This window comes from Pyricularia pennisetigena, assembly GCF_004337985.1.
Source record: "Pyricularia pennisetigena strain Br36 chromosome 7 map unlocalized Pyricularia_pennisetigena_Br36_Scf_7, whole genome shotgun sequence".
Taxonomy (NCBI): Eukaryota; Fungi; Ascomycota; class Sordariomycetes; order Magnaporthales; family Pyriculariaceae; genus Pyricularia; species Pyricularia pennisetigena.
This window is the reverse complement of record NW_021940919.1, coordinates 86880-107056: the sequence shown is the minus strand read 5'-3', so window position 1 is coordinate 107056 and position 20177 is coordinate 86880. Positions and strand designations below refer to the sequence as shown.

At 51.3% G+C, this 20177-nt stretch overlaps 4 protein-coding genes across 4 annotated transcripts; 2 read left to right on the top strand and 2 right to left on the bottom strand.

Moving 5' to 3' along the window:
• Window positions 1-150: 150 nt before the first annotated feature.
• On the bottom strand, window positions 151-4206 carry PpBr36_09702 (uncharacterized protein; the record flags this gene model as incomplete). Its single annotated transcript, XM_029896821.1, has 9 exons — window positions 151-1892; window positions 2935-3078; window positions 3190-3447; window positions 3517-3545; window positions 3604-3626; window positions 3720-3799; window positions 3905-3931; window positions 4020-4051; window positions 4178-4206. The coding sequence occupies 9 exons, from the start codon at window positions 4204-4206 to the stop codon at window positions 151-153; spliced, it is 2364 nt and encodes a 787-aa protein (XP_029745086.1).
• Window positions 4207-8843: 4637 nt separating this feature from the next.
• On the bottom strand, window positions 8844-9503 carry PpBr36_09701 (uncharacterized protein; the record flags this gene model as incomplete). Its single annotated transcript, XM_029896820.1, has 1 exon — window positions 8844-9503. One exon carries the CDS (start codon window positions 9501-9503, stop codon window positions 8844-8846), a length of 660 nt encoding a protein of 219 aa, XP_029745006.1.
• A 1276-nt stretch (window positions 9504-10779) lies between these two features.
• Window positions 10780-17260, top strand: PpBr36_09700 (uncharacterized protein; the record flags this gene model as incomplete). Its single annotated transcript, XM_029896819.1, has 6 exons — window positions 10780-11313; window positions 11394-11499; window positions 11596-11738; window positions 12878-13388; window positions 13470-14220; window positions 14335-17260. 6 exons carry the CDS (start codon window positions 10780-10782, stop codon window positions 17258-17260), a joined length of 4971 nt encoding a protein of 1656 aa, XP_029745212.1.
• An 882-nt stretch (window positions 17261-18142) lies between these two features.
• Window positions 18143-19403, top strand: PpBr36_09699 (uncharacterized protein; the record flags this gene model as incomplete). The annotated part of the gene is made up of 2 exons (XM_029896818.1): window positions 18143-19050; window positions 19214-19403. The coding sequence occupies 2 exons, from the start codon at window positions 18143-18145 to the stop codon at window positions 19401-19403; spliced, it is 1098 nt and encodes a 365-aa protein (XP_029745184.1).
• Between the last annotated feature and the right edge of the window lie 774 nt (window positions 19404-20177).

The following is a 20177-nucleotide window of genomic DNA, read 5'->3' as shown; positions in this document are numbered from 1 at the left end:
ATACATCTGTCGTGAGCCTGAAACATAGAGATACATGTACCTAAATTCCTAGTCTGCTATACCCAAAGTCTAACTCCAGGTCTATTTCCAGCAGACCCGGCACCGAATACACCAGCAACCCCCTTCGTGCCACAGGCGCCCTCTGTCATCTCACAGGGCCCCAGGCCACAAGTTGCCAAGCGGATACTCTGGCGGAACACTACTCTTGTCAGGCACAACAACAGGCACCTCTTTGTGCGCCCGAACCTCGACGCTCACATTCATCGATGCGGGCATCCTCCAGGCCGGCGCCCCAGGCAGCTGTGAGATGCTACGAGCAATGCCCAGCAGCCGGCCCTCGGACCACGGAACGCCGAGAATCTCCATCCCGATCGGCACGCCGCCGCGATCACCCTCAACCGCCGAGTATCCCGCCGGCACCACGACGACAGGCGATCCCGTCAGCGCGGCCAGGATGCCGTTCCTGCCAGCCTGGGAGGGCGACCCGATCCCGACCACGAGGTTTCGCTGCTGCGGGTAGATGAGCGCGTCGAGCGAGTGCGTTGCAAACGTCGCGGCCAGGTCCTCGGTCAGCCTGCGGATGCCTGCCAGCCGCGCCTTGTATTCCTCGTCCGAGGTGGAAGCCGTCAAAGATTTGTTGATGAAGTCGTATTGGTAGGGCAGGACTAGGAAATCGTGGCTTCCTCTTCGGCCGTGGTACAGCTGGTCAAAGGACCGAGGCACATCTTCTCCGTCCAGATCGGGTCGGCTGAGGTACAGGTCTAACTGTTGCTTGTACTCGAAGCGTTGCACGTCAAGGTTGGCGAGGATGGAGACTGCGTCAAAAATTGGGTTTGTGATGTTGATGATAACCCCGCCGGCATCCTTGACAAGCGAAATCATGCTCTCCATGGCCTTGTTTACAGGGTCTACCTCGGGGTCAACGGTATGGTTGAAGAAGCCATCCACTACACCCAGCCTCAATCCCTTCAGTCCATCCACCTCCATCATCTCCTTCACGTAATCAGTCCCCACTACATCGTCCGGCACATCTTCCCCTCTCGCCCCAGCCATCACCTGCAACACTACAGCGACATCCTCCACACTCCTGCCCATGGCTCCGACGGCATCTTGCGTAGCTGAGACGGGCACGATGCCCTCCTTAGACATCAGCCCAGTCGTGGGCCGAAAGCTGCACAGCCCATTCGCGCTCGCAGGACTCCTCAAGCTATTGACCGTGTCCGTCCCCGTGGCGAGCACGGCGAACCCAGCCGCGATCGCCGCACCGGACCCGCCAGAGCTTCCCCCTGGCGTGCGGCGCAGGTCGTAAGGGTTGCGGACCTGGCCTGCGATCGACGACGCCGATATCCCCTCGAGCGCGAGCTCGTGCATGCTCGCCTTGCCCAGAACGACGGCGCCGGCGCTCCGCAGGGCCGCCACGGCGGGGCAGTCGACGCGCGGCCGGTTGCGCGCCAGGGCAAGGCAGCCCGCCGCCGTGCTCATCCCCACGGCATCGAAGCTGTCCTTGAGCAGGACCGGGATGCAGAACAACGGCCGGCCCGTGACGTTGCCCGCCGCCAGCTCGGCGTCGAGGGTGTCGGCCGCGCTCAGGCAGGCTGGATCCAGGGCCGTGATGGCGTTGATTGTCGGGTTGAGAGCCTGGATGCGGGAGAGGTGTGCCGATATGATGGTGCGGCATGTCGTCTGGCCCGAGAACAGGGCGTCGTGGAGGGATGATATCGAGGCTGATCGGACATCCAGGTGCTCCTCCAGTACAAAGGCAGTCGCTGGGCGGATGTGGAGGAGTAGAACGCCTGCTTTGAGAATAGCGATAGGCTGGAGGCAGACGGCAGCTTTTCTGAACCACATGGCAACCGAGCTGCTGTGAAAATCACTGCAAGGTAGAGACGGTGCTGTTTAGGCAAAGGGGCGCAGATTCGGGAGTGCAGCATGCGCGCGTTAGAATATTAATGTATAGTCTCAACACCCATCGATCTCGTCTCCGATTCACAATGGCAGACTGCCGGGAATGAGAAGTACAAGAGATGTTGAGCAAGATCTCGGGCAGTATATATGTTAACCAAGGCACATCTTGAGAATGTATGTACCAGATATACGTGTGGAGAGAGGGGTATTTGCGCTATGATGCTCCGATTTTCGGTCATGACAACAGAGTTGTTACAGGGTAGGTTTTTAGCCGCTTGGAGGGTATGCTTATTGATACAACCAGACGTGCACCAAAGCCATCGGGCTCAGCAGGATTATAATGTAGTTAGCATATATCTTAATGGTCTTTTTACTTGGAAATCATGCCAACATACCACCCACATTGGTGTAATTCAGCGTGTCAAGCCAAGCCAAGCCCCCAAGCAACCCATTAACTCTGCTCCCTCGTTGGGTCATTATCATCATCCAGGGGTAGAAAGACGGTATGTTTTGGTCGATTGATGGAACAGGGAATGCCTCTGACCACGGTGACGGAGTCAATATTGTAAACTGCAGAAGATATAACAAGACAGGCAGTCCATCACGATTTTGTTTAGCCATAGATAGGAAGGAAAAAGAAGATAAAAAAAAGGATGCCCATGGTAAACCAGCGCCTGCCCCATTTCCAAGAACCACAAAAGATCCATATGCCAAACAAATGCCGGAGCCAACCAAAGAAACAAAAACAATTTGGGGGGAATATATATGTAAAAATAAATAAAACAAATCTGGAGCTCGCGCTCTCCTCGTTTGCAATCTCGCCTTTTTGTGAGAGAAACTGATATAAAAAATAAAACAAGCAATAAAAAGTAAAGCAAGATAGGTAAGGTAGGTATGTAAGGAGCCTTGAAAGGTGCACGGAAAAGAGGCATCTTTCCTCGAAAAATGTGTTGATAGAGCAAACGCATAAAACAGATCAAGTCCCACAAAACAGGACTTGTCACAGTATGACGCACCGAGTACGCCTACCATACTTCTTTGCTGGTTTTTTGGAGCCGAAGCCGCCGGATCCGTCGGTACGCTCGTCACCATCTTGGAATGAGTCGTGTGGTGAGGATTGATCCCGGCGAAGCATTTGCCGACAGAGATCAACAAAGACCTCGTCCACGTTTGCTTCATCGCGGCATGCCAAGTCAGCACAAACCATGCTTTGGGTTGAGGGTTCAGACGTAGGGACACTATGACCCGACAAAAAAAAAAAAAACAGCGGACGGGCCTACTCACTCCTTGTTCTTGCGCTTGCCTCATAATACGGTGCTCCCCACCTCTGTGAAATGGCAAAAGCTTTGGTCCTTGGGACGGCTCGCTGCTCCTCTAGATCAGCCTTGTTGCCACATATGACGATAGGCACCTTTTCGTCGTCTTTTATCCTAATAATCTCCTCCCGCAGCTGTGCCAGCTCTGCGAGTGATGACTGTGACGTAATGCTGAACACGAGCAGAAAGCCCTGACCAGTCTTCATATAGAGATCTCGCATAGCAACTGTGGTAGGTTGGTCAGCCAAATGAAACCCCCTTCTATCGCGGGGACACTGGGTTAAAGAGTACATACCGAACTGTTCCGTGCCGGCGGTGTCGAGGCTGGGCCCAGAGTCAGAGAGGCCGCGAAATCACCGGGTCAATTGGACGTTTTACTTACATTTCCAACATGACTTGCCGTCCCTTTAACAAAATTCAGAGGTCAGCTAAGATATACAAGATGTCTGTGGTAGGCAAGAAATATGTGGACTGTGACTGGGGAAATCGTTGACTTACATCGACAGCGACTTGCGTCCTATACGAGTCCTCTATTGTGGGGTCATAGCTCTCAATCCATTCATTGTGCACAAATTGTGCTGATTTTGTGTCAGTTTGATGATTGTGCGCCTTGAATATTAACAAGCACCTTTGTTTTCATAACAAGAGCATGAAGGAAAAGGCGTGAGACGTTGAATTCATACCTGTTAAGCAGCTTTTTCCCACACCGCCTGCAAACAAGACATTCGGGTCAGCCTATCGTGCCCCCAGTCGCCAACTGGAATTAGTGGTCCAAGAGATATGTTTCACGGAACCCACCAGCACCCAGGACCACTATATGAAACTCGCGGCTATTGTGGCGCACCTTGGTTAGCTACGCGTTTGGCGGTCGNNATCGGGCTAGCGGAGAAGAGGGGAAAGACAAGAAAAGAAGGAAAAGGAGAAGGAAGGAAAAAGAAGGACCAAAAATAGCTTACGTTGGTTGTTGGTTTCGCGGTGAAGGCATGACTCTGTTGTTGTTTTCGTTTCTGAGGTGGTCGTTGTTCTGCAGCAGCAACAGCAATTGCAGGCGCCCATGACCCGCAGCTCTTTTCGTTGTTGTCCTCTTATTGTTTTTAATTAAATGCGGCTGCGTCGTCTGGTCCTTAGGTCAGCGTGAAGACAGCGTACACCTATGCCGGCGGTACCCCAGGGTAGTAGCAGCGTTGAACTCGAGGAGAAAAAAATGTTGGCAAAAAAAAAAATAATAAAATAAAAAATAAAAAAAAGACCCCGGGGATTTTCTCCGCGCTACAAGCAACGACCAGGTGTCCAATCGCCGTTCTGGCTGCCCGGGGGCAGAGAAGCTCCAGGTACCGTAGAGCTTTCAAATGGTGTTGCGCATGCGCGTTGAATGCACACCTCCAGCTGCAGCGTGACGCTTAAATGGGAGCTGAGGGACCCTGTGGGAATAATGTGAATGACTAAATCATTAAAAGCCTCAGATAAATGGCTCTTTTTTGATTTAATCTCTTTTTTTTTCCTCCCTTTTTGTGGTGCGCTGATTTGTTTTGTTGGGCCGGGTTGAATGAATGTGAGAAAATGGAAGGCGAACTGTCAAGAGGCGAATTTGTCGGCCAGAAACCAAGCAATTGCTTTGACCCCAGGGTAGAGAGAATGCTGGAAGACAGTTGACAGAGATCAACAAAAAAAAAACCCCAAAACCAAAACCAAGCCCGTGGGCACAAGGAGTAGGCGACCGGGAGCGATTTCAATGTTTGTGCTGGTGGGATTGGTTTATTTTTTATTTTTCTTTTTTCTCTGCTCTTTTTCCCTCCCTGCTTGGGCTGGCTCGCTACTCTGTTCCTTACTGGGTTATTGCCGGGTTCCTGCTAGGATGGTGCCCCTAGAACTTGGGCCCCGGCGCCGAACAGGGGTTATCGTTTAGGCGCCGGTCTATCCCGGAACAGTGAATTTCTTCCGTGCTGTGCTGAACTGTGCAGAGCTGTGCAGCTTTCGGGGTTGCAACTGCTTTCTTTGATCTTAATCTTTTATTCCTTTCTTCTGCCTTTTTTCCACATTAGAAATTTCATGATACGCTAGTGACGTACAGCCACTCGGAGAGTTGCTGATTATTAAACGTCAACAGAAGAAGAGGTAAAGCCAGTAGGATAAGACAAGAAGTTATGGAGAGTTAAGAAGAAGTAAAGAAAAGAACAAAAAAGGAGAGCGGAGGGGATGTTCTGAATAACGAGTAAACACCGCTAGCTCGATGAGGCATAGAGTGACAGATATCGAAAAAAAAAAAGACTATTACCGTAGCTTGCCGTAGGAGACGGACATGAGATTGTGTTGTACCTTTCTCTTTGGTAAGCTGGGTGAGGACCCGTTTATTCCATTATATGTTCACAGAGTTCATTATCGGTAGGTATATCGTGGAAAGGATGATAATAATGCCTTGTAGGGAGGCTTGTGAGGGTAAGATTGCAGAGAGAGACCCCACGACCATGTACCGAGAGGTTGTGCCAATTCAATGTCAGGAAACAAGATTCATTAAACCGCGATGCCATCTAACATTGATCTTATACCTTTGGTCGGCGGTAGCACCTCACTTGCCATTGGAAGGGCGCCTAATCTTTTTTATTTATTTTTTATCGATTTATTTTGTGAGTCTTTGCTTTTGGAAGGCACTGGCCTGCCTAAATGATTGCTTTTGATTTCCTACGAATTGAATGATTCGTCAGCATGGCCTGGACTGGAAGATCATGCGGGCGGCAACAAAAGAAAATGAATCGAGAGACCAGGTAGTACAGAGAAATATTATGTGGTACGAGGCATGCGATGGTTTTGTGCAGTTCAATTGGTTCCAAAAGGATGGTGCTTGCAGAGGTTTGACGGCCCAGATCCTCCCTCTGGCAGAGGTCACGGTTCGTTTTTTTTTTTTTTTTTTTTTTTTTTTTTCCACTACGACAGAGATAAAATTATCAAGACTGACTTGACTACCTTGACAACCTATTAGACGGTCCACTCCATTGGTAGCGACCTGATGCTTGCTTTCCATTTTTTCCTCTTTTTGTACCTTCCGGTCCCTTGTCTCCCATATGGCGTCCAGGATCCTGCCTTCAATGCTTGGTGGGGCGGCTTTTCGGGTTTCCGCCCTGGCGCTCGAGCCCCCGCCTGCATATCTCTTTGTTCATCTGTCCCGTATCAGTTCGTTTTTTTGATTTAGCTATTTATTTGATCTTGCGCTTTACTTTTCGCGTGGTTTTTGTTTTCTGGGAAAGGGGCGAATGCAGTACATACCATGATGGTTACGTCATCTCAATTTCGATACTCAAACGCCAGTCTATCGCTCGAAAACAATATACATCTTACAAAAGGAAACATGAAAGGCCCGTGCAAGATGTGGTCGAGCCCCCAACGGGTTGGATCCACAGCCGCCCTGGCCCATTCTACGGGTACAGTACTACGTAAGAGAACGTCGGGCGTTAGGATGGGCAAGTATGGGCAAGGATGGCAAGATGGGATATGCACTGCCGGGGCGTGGGGGGAGCAAGGACTGCGACAACGACCCGACGCGCGACCGACAACCCTAACAAAAATATTTCCCAATAGATGGTTTTGGGTTGTCCGATTCCCCGTTTTTCTCCGCACTTTTTTTTCCCGTTCGTTGGTGTGACATGACTTGCGATGGTCGTCTGGAAAGATGGGGATTGGTCCAAGCTACTTCCCTGTCAACAGCTTTCCGGCTTCCTTTGCCGGTCAGCCCCAGAACGAGCGGGGGAGTGGCCGTTCACATTGGATCGTATCTCCGTACCGGAATGTTTTTTTTTTTTTCCTCTCCCTCACAAACACAATAAACTCTTTCTGCTATACATTGTTTGGAACATACCTATTTGGCGACGCGGCTCGGCGATCAGCGCATGCAACTAGTCACCCGCAGGATTTCTAACATATTCGCATCCAAGTCACTCAGTCCTTTATATTTGAGTATCCAAACCATCCATACCTGTTAGAGAGACTGTAGCTAGCTTCAATTTCCTCTTCATCACCTGTTGTCTAGTTGTGATCCACCGTATTCCAAACTATTGGAACGTTGGGGGGCACTGAATTTGGATGGTTGGTTCTTCCTCCAATCAACATAAGCAAGCACTGTCCTAAACCAAGAAATACAGCATCCACTACTACGCCAATACATACAGGTCATCTTCGTCTTTTAATACAGCAAGGCCGTGATCAATCGAAGATTCAAGATTCAGGGCGGGAGCAGTTACCATTCAACTGTGATGATAATCAACCTCTTAGTGAATAATTTTCGATGCAACAAACAGTGCACCGTCCTCCAGTCCAATACTACACAGCTTGACTATCCAGCTATGACCAGCCATCCTTGCTGTGAGGCCTATCACCTGAGAGACATTACTAAGGTACCTAGGTGGTTTTTTTTTTTTTTGTTTTTTTTTTTAAGAAAAAAAAAAAAAAGAGATGGCGAGATATTTCCGACCAATAAAGCTTGCATAAGCCCGTGTTACATACCTTACCTACTCTATACCTTGTGTGGCTTCTTGTCATGTTTGGAGACGACAAGCGCCTTTTGCCCCATTCTTGCATCTTTATTGTGCGCACGTACTGTGGCGCCCCCTCCTAGCCCCATTTCCAGTCAAGTCTGGCCGGACTGAGAGACAGCGCTCAACCACGTCCAAGATGCGAATAGCCGATAGGCCGCGAGGTTGTCTTCGTCCCTTTCCCCTTTGAGATAGAGTTCTATCGAGTGGTCAAGTGGATGTGTCCGCATTTTATTTCTCTCTCAGGACCCATTATGTTCCCGCGGGTTCATCTGAACACACAAACACACCCACACACCCGCGCGCGCGAAGTCTACGAACGAAAAGAGAAAATAAAAAGAGTATTCGATGAGATTGACTTTTGATACTCACGTGGTGCTGACTGCTCGTGGCAACGCATCAACTCTAACCTGTGTGGGCTTGGCGCGTACCTTGAACTGCTGTGTAGGAAGAGAAAAACGATAAAGTAGGTATATGTTTGAATTTAAGACGTAACCTTAAAAGCTGTTGTGGAAGAAAAAGAATCATGGAGGCCAGCTCACCCACGTTTCTGCCAAACGATGATTTCCACGGTCCGAATATTGTCGAGTCATCACTTTGTCTCCTTAGACTCCGGATTCAATGCGGGCAAGGGCTGCAACCTTTGTTGACACGAGACTAGTTCACGATATGACGGTTCGAAATTTCGATATCCATGTGGGACAGGACACATGGATCGAAACCCAGGATCTCACTGTAGCTGTAAAAACCCACAGACTAGGCTGGCATGTCTTGAGAAAAAGGGTTCTAGAACTAGATGCCAGGGTTAAATATTGGCTCATAGTGTACTAAATCTGCGCCGGGAAAGCATCCTGACTTCACTGCTTTCCATGAATGTATTATTAATTGGGGCCTGCCTCCTATTGGTCTATTCCGTCCAAGATATCACACCGTAAACAAAAACATATTCATCTTCACCTAGAATCCGCCTAGATTCTTCCATCCCAGTCAGATAACTGCGGCGGTGGGCCAGTACCGCATCTTTGACAGGCCGTAAAAAAAACTGAAAAGCAATGATTGAACAGCGAGGATGTCCATACGCGGAGAAATACCTCGTCAGTCAAGGGCTGCCGCCGGATCCGTATCGCATAAAGCCAAAAATAACGCCCAATGTCAGGGCGATCAGAACCGCCACCGCTGGAACACCACAGAAAATCAACATTCTGAGCCTCTTTCGCTTCTTCAGTGCCAAGGTCTCTGCCTCAGCATCTGCTGCCGTAATCGGCAGTCCAGTGCTGCTGATACCAAACCCACCATTTCTTGGGGTCGGAGGCTGCATCGGGATCCAGTCGGTCGAGTAGTTGTAGATGCTATAAGTGCTGCCGTTGACCATGTTCCCGTTACCATAGGGACTCTGACCGATCCGTGGGGGCTGAAGGTCCATAGGATGCGCCTCATCTTTCTTTAACGAGTTTAGGGGCACAAATGAGGATTGACTGTAGGCGGGAGATGGGGGGTCTGCCTGTAGGTATGGGGGTGGCTGCGGTGCCTGAAAGCCGTATGCTGGACTAGAGGGGAGTCCGGATGGCGTCATGAGAGGCCTCAGTTGGCCTGGAGACCTGAAAGCTGGAGAGAGCGGCGACGGCATGGCTAAAGGCTTCATCGGGGCCAGATGGCTTGATTGTTGTTCCGTCGACGGTACATATTTGCTTGTCATGAGCGGCGCAGGTTTCTTCTTCTCGCTCATAACGCTAGAATCACTGCTGCCTGTACCAGACATCTTGACTAGCCCTTCGTTTGTTGGCTGACTTGAGGTTGCACCGGGGTAGCTATCGGATGGTAACAGCCCTGCCAAGAGAAATTGGCGATCCTCCACAAGGTTTGAATATAGTGGAAAGCTGGGGGTAATGACAGCCAGTGACTTGTGGAACACTGTCCAGGTTTGAAGCAGTCGAAAGATTGAAAATAAAATAAAATAGAAAATTATAGCTATATTTACAACAGAATAGAACACATTCGCTCAGCGTGCTCAGGTGATGTGTGGATGAGAGGTCCTGAGTCCTCTTGGGAAAAAAAAAAACTCGAGAAAAAGGCCAAAGACGAAGAAACAACCCACGGATATAGCCGTGCGTATGAGTGAGAGAGAAAACGAGAAGGGAAAAGATAAGGAATGTGAAACTGGACATCAAGCCGTGCTGACTAGTTGAGAAGCGAAGATCACTGGGGTCTAGTATAAGAGGACTGACAGATGCAGGGACATCTTTCAAGGCTAGAAAGCCACTAGTCCTTGGGTACGAACCACAGACAAAGGGGCACCTTGTTCTGCAGCAACGAGCCCGTCGCCGCTTCTTCACCTTCTGCTCATCGCCGAAGACGCCGCCTCAAAATCTTCTTTGAAGAACTTGTCTTGCCTACGATCCGGGGGAGCGCCAGCTTGTAGGTCAGGGGTATCAGAAAACAGGCCATGGCTTCGGGTTGGGCGCCGCCACGGCTGATTGCTTGACCAAAAACTAAACAAGACCTAGAGCTTAGTGGGCGTTGAGGCTGGACGGTGCCTCGTAAGTCGTACGAGCGCATGGACACAATCTTGGCGAAATGAGAGGGGTGTCTAGTTGACCTGTTTTCTACCCAGGTGAGAATCGGCGAGTAAAGATGGGGTTAGTTCTGCGGAAATAGCAAAAGCTTTCTACTAGTAATTAGGCAATTGGATTTAGAATCTAAAATATTGTTGTGATGGTAAGGATGAAGGCGACTTGTAGTAAGGGTAAGGTTGTATGCGAGAAAAGCTGGCTGCTCCGCACAGTATTCTCGGAGTTGTTCACTCAACCATGCACAGTTGTCGGAAGCTGATGCGGGGCAGTTTCTACAGTGCCGAGACCACAGCCTACGCACTCTCACAAATAAAAATTTCCTCCTTGGTACTTGGGTGAGATACGATGCGTCCACACGTACTAACAAAAGACAATAACAAGCACCAACCCTAGCCCAAACTATCGAGTTTAGCAATTTACAGAACTCATACAGAACAAAGAGCTTGATTACCGCTACATTACATCATGTCGGCGACAGTGACCAGCTCGATACCCAAACCAAAGAAACGGAAGGCACGTCCTGACGACGATGCACCAGCAAAGGCTGCAAATTCAACAGTTCCTGTCGGCAAGAAAAGGAAACACAACGCAAAAAAGAGAAAGGGAGCCGTCCAAGATGACGACAGTCTCCTGGACCTCGACGCCGGCCTGAACCTAGCCATTGCTAATATGGATAGCCAACTGCTATCCGACTACCTGGCTCAGCAGACGACCCGATTCGGTACCGAATTGAGCTCGGTGGAACTGGCCGACTTGCACGTGCCTGGGGGCGCCATCAAGGACACCAGCTCCTTTGGTGACGATAAGCCAAGGAACCTGGAGAACCTTCCATTGTTCCTCGAGACCTTCGCTGAGGGCGGGGCTGACGAGATGGGTAGGGCGTCCAAGGAAAAGGGAGCCCCGCATACCATCATCGTGGCGGGCGCAGGCTTGAGGGCGGCGGATCTCTGTAGGGCAGTGAGAAAGTACCAGAAGAAAGGCAACACGGTAGCCAAGTTGGTAAGTCATGACCATGAGGCTGAGACTGAGCTGAGCAGGACCGAGGCTAGACTGTGGCTGATCGAATTAACGCACCGCAGTTTGCAAAACACATAAAGCTGGAAGAAGCTGTCAGCTTTTTAAAGAACAATCCAACGGGGGTTGCAGTTGGCACTCCTGTGCGGCTCATGGATTTGCTTGATAATGGTAAGTTTGTGCGAGGTATTCTTTGCCTCTCATCTCTCTTTTTCCTGTCTTGTCCTCAGCACGTGCAGTTATAGTTATGTTGACAAGTGATTCAAGGCGCACTATCAACCAAGAGCCTCCGCCGCATTGTGGTCGATGCCTCTCACATTGACCAAAAGAAGAGGGGCGTTATGGATATGAGGGAGACAGCAATCCCCCTTGCCCGCTGGCTTGCGAGACCCGAGTTCAAAGAGCGATATGTCGGTGACGACACCCGGCTCGATTTGATCTTCTACTAAGGTCCGATGCAGCTGAACTCAATTTAGATACCCTTCTTGTGTGACACCTTCTTTCTCAAGGCAAGAAAAGCAACGAATGCAAGATCATTTACCTATATTAATGATACAACGGACAAACACCCTGGAACTTTGAGTGAAGAGTGAAGACTATCATTGCCGCCCTGCCTTACCGTGCGAGCAATTTGTTTTAGGAGTGTTCGTGACGGCAGTCTGTTTGACCCTGGTCAAAAGCTTTCGTCTTGTGCGCCCCTTCCCTCGATGAGATCAATGCTCATGGGTGGAATTTGCATGGGCACCTACGGGGGCTCGATAGTTGTAGAGGACAAAACAGATGTTGGCACTGACGGGTGTGGTGCCTTCCCCTGTAAGAAAACAAAATCCCAACAGCCCAGGCAAGAACTAACCTCTGCTACGTAATTCGACGTATCTTCCGGGTGCAAGAAATTTCTATGCTAAATTTCCTAGTTACCTGTAAGCAGCCTACGACTCTTTACTCCTCGTCGTCTTCTCCCATCACTTCACTCAGTAATTCCCACTTTCTTTTCTCAAATCAACAGCAGCATCATCGGAGGACGTCCGCTTCGACGGTCCGACCACCCTTTTTTTTTGGATCTTTGGCGAGTTCTTGCTAGTGTCATTCGTTTGGCCTCTATTTTGGAGATCATCCTTTGCCTGCAGCTGTTTACAGACGAAGCTCATTCCTTGTGTCATTCTCCGTCTTCTGTTCTACATCAATCAACCGCTGAGAGAGTTGGTATTCACCCTAAGCGGTGTCTCCACCATGAAATCTTCCATTCTTTGGAGCACGTTTTTATTCTGCTCCGCCACCCAGGTCTACGGACAAGATGTTTCTGTATCTCCTCAAGGTAAATATTCCCGTGGTCTATATTCATTTGTAACATGGCCTATCAGTACAAGACTGACATATTCATTTGTCCAATTTAGACTGCCTGGCACGCTGCATGTCTCGAGGGTTCTCCGAAAGTGGCTGTCGGAGCACTTCTTGCCTTTGCAGAAATGATCATCAAGCAGAGGTTGGTTCATTGGCACTTTTCATAGCTGCCTGAAAAAAATCCGCCAAGCTGACAGGGTGCCATTAGCTTCTTCGGTGCCTCTTTGAGGCCTGTCCTCCGAATTCTTACACGACCGCTGTACAAAACGCGGTTTTTGCTTGTCAACACTCTTCTCCGGACGGGAATGGAGTTTTGCAGCAGGATGAAGATCTTCTTCCGAGGGGAGTAGGCCCTAGCTTCCCCGATGGACATCCTGTTCACGAGGCCCCTGATGGTACTCTAGTACTTCCACCGCCCGACGTCAATCTAGGAAGGGGCCCGGAAGATCAACTTACCACGGACCCTCGCGCAACCGCCAAGTTTGCCGGGTCTCGTTTTGGCGGCAAAGAAGGTGCTTTGTATGGTCCGGGATCTAGTGGACTCACACCTGGTACTGGCAACGGAGTCTCCCCTGTCCAGGGCCCTTGGGCTACGACATTTCCTGACCCCAACGGGGGGCATATTATAGAGACGCCCGGCACACTGCCTGTAGAAGGAAACGCTCCTCAACAATTACCTGCAGTCCCAAGCACCGGATTTCCCGGTGAAGGTTACAATGGTTAGTAAAACGCTGCCTCTCCGATGCCTGTATCTCATAATCAAATTTTGCGGACATTCCCCTAACAATACCGTTGGTTAGGTGAGAATCTGCCTGTTGGAAACTCAAACGACCCGGACAAGCCGAACGGAATAGGCGCATCACCCAATATTTTGCCTCCCCCGGTTCAGTCAGCTATACCCATTCCCCCTGTCCCAGTTTCTCCTGGAACTGTCATAGACCCAGAGAACTGCGAAACTCAATCGAATTTGCCGGTCTTGGGTCGACCAACTCATCCTCCCATCGCCAACCCTACCCCCGTGAATCCTCTGCCTATTGTCTCAACTATTGCCGCCCCACCAACCACGGTACTGTCTACGGTGCTTGTTGTCTCGACAATGGCAACAACCATGACGGAAACCATTTCAGTCCCCTCGCCAGTCATGATGACAGTCACGGTGGCGACGCCTTCACCAGTGCCCACCACCATAACAGTGGCTACCCCAACACCTAACTGGACCACAGTAACGGTGCCTGCACCCTTTCCAGTTACAAGGACATCGACGGTTGTCGTGGCCTCGCCATCTCCCGTCCCGGTACCTTCGCCGATGATGGTTGACCGTCCTGTATACGTGCCACAGTTCATCCCACAGCCAGCGCCAGAGCCCGTAACTGTCTTTGCTGCGCCGCAACCTGCGATCGTCAGCCAGCCATCTATGGTTACTGTTTTGGCACCTCAGCCAGCAGTACAGACAATGGCACTACAAACTATAACAGTTATGGCTGCGGTTCCCCCCGCTGGTGCTGGCCAGGCATACGTGATTCAGATTCCAGATCATAGCTTCCATCCAGAGTATGCGCAAGCCCTAGCTCAAGGCCCCGCAGGCGCCTTTGCTGGTTGGACAGGCAGCCAAGGAGGGCTGACTCCTTAGAATGGAGGCTTCAACCCCTTTGCTAATATACCCAGTCCTGGGTTTTCCTGGGCACCTGGTGGCCAAGCAGGATCCTTTCCTCTGGGAAACAGTTTAGGCGTTATTCCAGCCGTCGGCCAGCTTCCTGGGTCCGCGTCTGTTTCAAATAGTGGCCATGGCGGTGCCGCCATGCCTAGCAACTTGGGCAATGGCCAGGGACATAGCCCTGAAAATGGTATCGTCGGAAATAGTTCCCCCGGAGCAGTTGGGCCATCCAACAATGGCAGCCCGTCCTCAAGCACCGGTGTCGGCAATAACCAGCCTCACATACCCACGGCCGGCGACTCACCAAATCATGTTCCCGGTGTCATCGGTTCCCCAACTGGTGGGGCCGCTGGAAACGTCCACCCGGGTGCCCCTGGATCACCTGCAAGCAATGGTCCTCTGGTCGGTGTTGGCGTAGGTGGCAGTGCCAATGGACAGGTGGTAAATGCTCCCATTCTAGGTGGGGCTAGCAACGGCCTAGGGGGCGTCTTGGGCACCCCAAGCAACAATGCTGGTCCGGTTGTAGGAAGCACACCGGACAACACTGGTCCTCTCGTTGGTGTCGGTGTTGGAGAAAGTGCTCACGGACAACTGGTAGATGCTACCATACTCAGCGGGGCGAGCAACGGTGTTGGGAGCATCTTAGGTACACCGAGCAACAGTGGCAGTTCAACGGGAGGGAATGCACCTGGCACCACTGGCCCTCTCGTGGGCGTTGGAGTTGGAGAGAGCTCCCACGGACAGTTGGTAGATGCTACCATACTTGGCGGAAATGGCGCAGGCGGCAGCAGCCGCAACGGTATACTGGATGTCAGTGTCGGCCCCTTGGCGGATATCAGTGTGGGAAGCGGAGGTCTCGGCAGTCTTCTTGGCACAGGTCCATCAAATTCCTTGGGCACGGGCAATCAAGCCTCACTTCTGAATATTGATGTCCTTCCGGGTGCTGGTAGTGGCCTGGTGAGTGGGAGCAGGAGCATTAGTCGGTCCATCACCAGTCAAGATATACCCGCAGGACTGCTCAACGCCTACGGCGATCTCAGCCTGTATTCGCGTTCGACAAGCACCAAGCCTGGTCTTGCCAGTCCTCCTGACCAAAACTTTCCTGGAGTTCCGCATACTCCCAATGATGCGACAGAGATTATCCCCTCGACCGTCTTCCAGACAACAACGTCGGTGTCAACACTTACAGTCCCTCGCGAACATCCTCCGAAAGACGATGTCAACTCAGCCACTACACCACAGGTGCCTTGGGTTACTGTTATCACCACGCCACCCAATCCACCGCCTGGGACCTCGCTTTTTCCAAGTGTGCCAAAAGAGCCCTCAAAACCCATAGTTCCACAGACACCAAACGCACCACCTGGGCCCCCGAACATCCCGCCAAACACACCGGGTACTCCCAATGCTCCAAATTCTCCAGGCACTCCCGATGCTCCTAACACCCCAGGCGTACCGAAAACGTGGAAGACTCCGGATACCCCAAGCCCTCCTGGTGCCCCGGGTATCCCCAATACGCCTGTGGTTCCAGGGACATGGAAGACACCCGGAGTCCCAAGCTCGCCCAGGCCTCCAACGAACCCCGGCATACCTAACCCGCCAAACAATCCGTTCACGCCAAATGGACCGGAGTTTTGGAGTGGGTTCTCTCAACAGGCGCCAGGACAGACAGTCCGTGTTTGGACACCTAGTGGCAGCAGCACATCCCCTCCGGGAACCAGCTCCGAGCCACTCACGCCAAACAGGCCTGTGCCTTCGAGCCCGGGAACCACCGGGAGGGGTTCTACTACTTTCACTCCGCCTAGCCCAGGCGCACCGCCACCAGCCAACGTTCAAAGCTCCCCACCACCGGGAGGATCGCCGCCAATGCAGTCAACTCCAGGTCTGATCATCAGCCAGCCTCTGCCGTGGCCACAGACTCGGACTGCACCACCAGGAAGTTCGATCAACTCAAGGTCCAGTGTCAGCAGACAAGAACCTCCACCTGAAAGTCCTCCAGATGGGCTGCCTCCTAGCAGCCCTCCACCGCAGATTCCTCCTGACATCTCCCTCGCGGGGCAGTCTACCATGTTCACATTGTTGACCACGCCCACCCAAGGGACAGTTTCGGTTGGAACGCCTCCTGCTTCGCCCCCCTTGTCTGATGCCCCGCCTGATCAGCCTCCTGCTGAAGTCTCACCTCCGCCCGATAATCCTCCCGCTGGAGAGCCTCCGTCCCCGCCTATCACTCAACTTACCACCCCGACCACAGGACCAGTTATACTTACGCTCTCCGTCAGCACGGAGACCTCGCCCCAAGCAACTCCTCCTACAACTGGCCCGACACCTACAGGGGGTGCGATCAGCGCACAGCTTCCAGTAGTATCCGCGATTACTTCAATCACGCCCTCGCAACCGCCAGGGGTGCCAACAGCCTCATTACCAACGCCGACTCCCGAAGAAACAGGCTCACCGTCTCCGCCAGGGGTGGTTGTTGGTTCTCCGGATGTCTCGCAGCCGCCTGTGCCTCCTTCAGATGCTCCCCCATCTTCCCCATCCGCTGGCCTTACACCGTCGGGTGAGAGTCAGTCCTTGTTCATCTCGACCATTGCAAGAACTACGACATTCATACCACCGGGCCAAACATCGCCGGTCTTGTCCATCACGGAGATTACCGTTACGTTCAGTGGAAGCAATGCCACGCCAGGTCCAAGTGTAAACCTGCCACCTGGAATCCCACAGCCAACACAGGTGAATGGATCTTTGTCCGAGCACCGAGGAGGCGGAACTACTTTGACATCGATATTCAGGCCCAACAGCACAAGTACACAAACTGAGACGGGAACAGGGACGACCCCGCTGGAACAACCGCCGCAGTTCACAGGAGATGCTGCAAGGAAGCACTCCTTCGGGGTGACTATCATCACAGCACTGGCCTTGCTTGTCTATTTCGGCATCTGATAATCTTCAGAATAGGGGCCGCACGACGATTGTTTTTGAACCTTGCGGATCTGAAAGTATGCCACATTTTCATGTCCATTTATGGGCGATGCAGTATCATGCATACTCGCCGCGTCGGAGAGTATTGACAACCTTTCTGGTAGATACCGCATCTTTTGACAAGGTCCATGCTGGTTGATGTCTCTGATTCAAGAGATTAGTGAACTTTTATCATTTGGGGGAGTCTGGGCATGATTTCGGCCACTGAACTGGCATACCATAAGCGGCGATAGAACGGCTCAAGCACTTCCGACTGTCTTTTATGGCAGCTTTCATGGTCTGCAGTCTAAAGCGGACTTTTCGTGTTATTTAGGGTCCCACCTACCTCAGTATTAATTTGGCGACCCGAAATAGTGGGGTTCAGACCATGATGGGCATTTTGTTTGTACATAATATACGTAGTTCAAAGGAGGACTGTAAAAGAATGAGAAATCGGCTTTAATTCTAAAAAGGTGTGTGTGTATGCATGCATTTTGTATCGTGTTGATGGGAATTGGAGTGCTTTAGGCAAATGCGCGCGTCTTTGCGCGAGTCATGTGCTAGCGAAATGTACCAGTACCAGTAGTATGCATACATGCGCCGAAGGATGGGCAGGGTGTACCCCACTCTTCCAAGCGAAAAAAAAAAAAGTTCCCAGTCCAACAGTGCAATTGCATACATAGCTCAGGCGCGACTTGCAAAAGTTTTGATATAGCTGATTTCTACATAGTCAATTGTATACGCGCCGACACTAGTCCAACATCGAGGCTTGTACGCTCACTCTCTACCTCTAGGAGCGCTTTGTCAAGAATCTACGACAAGAGAACGGGCAGGAGAAAGAAAAGAAAAAGAAAACTACCAAACATGGGCAAGCGCAAGACGGAAGAAGCCAACGGCGTCGAGGCCACATCCAAAAAGAGGCGGCGCGACGAGGCCGAGGCCGAAAATGTCGAGGTTATCGACGCCGCCAAGGCAGAGAAGAAGAGATTGAAGAAGGAAAAGAAGGACAAGAGGAAGGCGGAGGACGCGGCGGTGAACGACGAGGAGGGCGCAGACAATCAGGAGCAAAAGAAGAAGAAGGACAAGAAGCAGAAGAAGGAAAAGAAGGCCAAGGAGGAGGAAGTGGAGGACGCAGCCCCTGTTGTCGACGCAGCAGAGTCGGATAAGAAGAAGGAGAAGAAGAAGGACAAAAAGGATAAGAAGAGCAAAAAGGAGAGCAAGTCCAAGTCGGAAGACGGCGCCGCAGACGGCCAGGGCGACGAGGCGAAGCCTAAAACGAAGAGGAAGCGGGACGCCGAGGAGACCGACGGCGTAGATGATACGCAAGCCGCAGGCGACGGAAAGCCCGACAAGAAGAAGAGCAAGGACGGCAAGAAGAGCAAAAAGAGCAGTAAGGAGTCGGCAGGAGACAAGAACAACGCCGCCGAGGCCATGACGATGACGCCCAGCGGTGACGCGCAAGAAGGAGAGCAAGACGGAGACGACGAGGAGCAGCAGCAGGCCGGCGGCGGCGGCAAGAACACGCGCTTTATCGTCTTTGTCGGCAACCTCCCCTTCACGGCGACCAAGGAGCACATTGCGGCGCACTTTGCCAGCCTCAAGCCCACGTCTGTGCGGCTGCTCACCGACAGGAACGACCCCAAGAAGTCGCGCGGCATAGCCTTTGTCGAGTTTGACAACTATAGCCACATGAAGACGTGCCTCGCCAAGATGCACCACTCTGAGTTTGAAGACGGTTTGTCGGCGCCAAGGAAGATCAATGTCGAGCTGACGTGAGTATATATCTTTATAAATTTCTGCTGTCGAGCTGCATTTTTCTTAAACCTTCCTTGCCCGCCCCCCTGGCGCCAAAAAAAAGAAAAAAAGAAAAAAAGCGTTACTCCCCCTCTCTGATCGTGCCATTTCATCCATTGCTAACAAACGTGGGGGATATAGTGCCGGTGGCGGCGGCAAGACTCCGTTCCGCAAGGAAAAGATCAGGGCAAAGAACGACAAGCTACGCGAGGAGCGCGCGCGCAGGATGAAGGCTGAGCTTGAGGCCAAGCACAAGGAAGACGAGCAAGATGGGATCCATCCTAGCCGGAGGGCCCAGATGCATCGGAACCAACAGGCCGGTACGCAATGAGGGTAGCTTGAAAGAATCCCAGGAGTGTTTCTTCCGGCATCAGACTTGATATGACAAGAAAAGAAAAATAAGGGCACAAACCCACGTATTGTCTTTTCCCCCAAGAGGCTTAAACTATCACCCTTGTGCGCTCAGCATATCCTCGTGGTTTTTGTAAAGTAAGGTACGAATACGGTAGACAAACGCCGTAAAAGATACCCCTTTCGGAAGGAGTTTTATTTGTGCGTCTCGACCAAGTATACCCTAGCGAAAGCGACCTGGGCTTGAGTTGACTATGTAGATGTCTCATTTGCAATGCAAACTGTGACAAAGTGTAAATCCTTGAGCTGCTGGTCTATCCCAGAGAGAGAAAAAAAAAACTAGAAATAAAAATAAAAATAAAAAATAAAAATAAGAATAAAAATAAAAACAAACAAAGTGCGGAATTAACTCTATATTCGCCCTGGGATGTGCCAAGGGCCCTGACACCTCTTAGGCATAGACTTAGCTTGGTAATCTTGATTCAACCGAAAAGATAATGTGAAATATTGTTAAGCACATGGGATGGACACATGAATCAAACGGCGCGATAAGTCCTCCCTGACCAAGATCCAAAGCAATGGTCCGATGATTCCGGGCGCGCAACTCGTCCGGTCTAGCTGCCACTCGCCACTCCTCGACTTCTAGAACACGTCAATAGGGCCGAGATATCACATCTGTTGGTCGGCAAGGCCGAAAGTCTGGTCCCACACTTGTACGCCCAACAAGGCAGCCGATCATCCCAAGGAATAAACG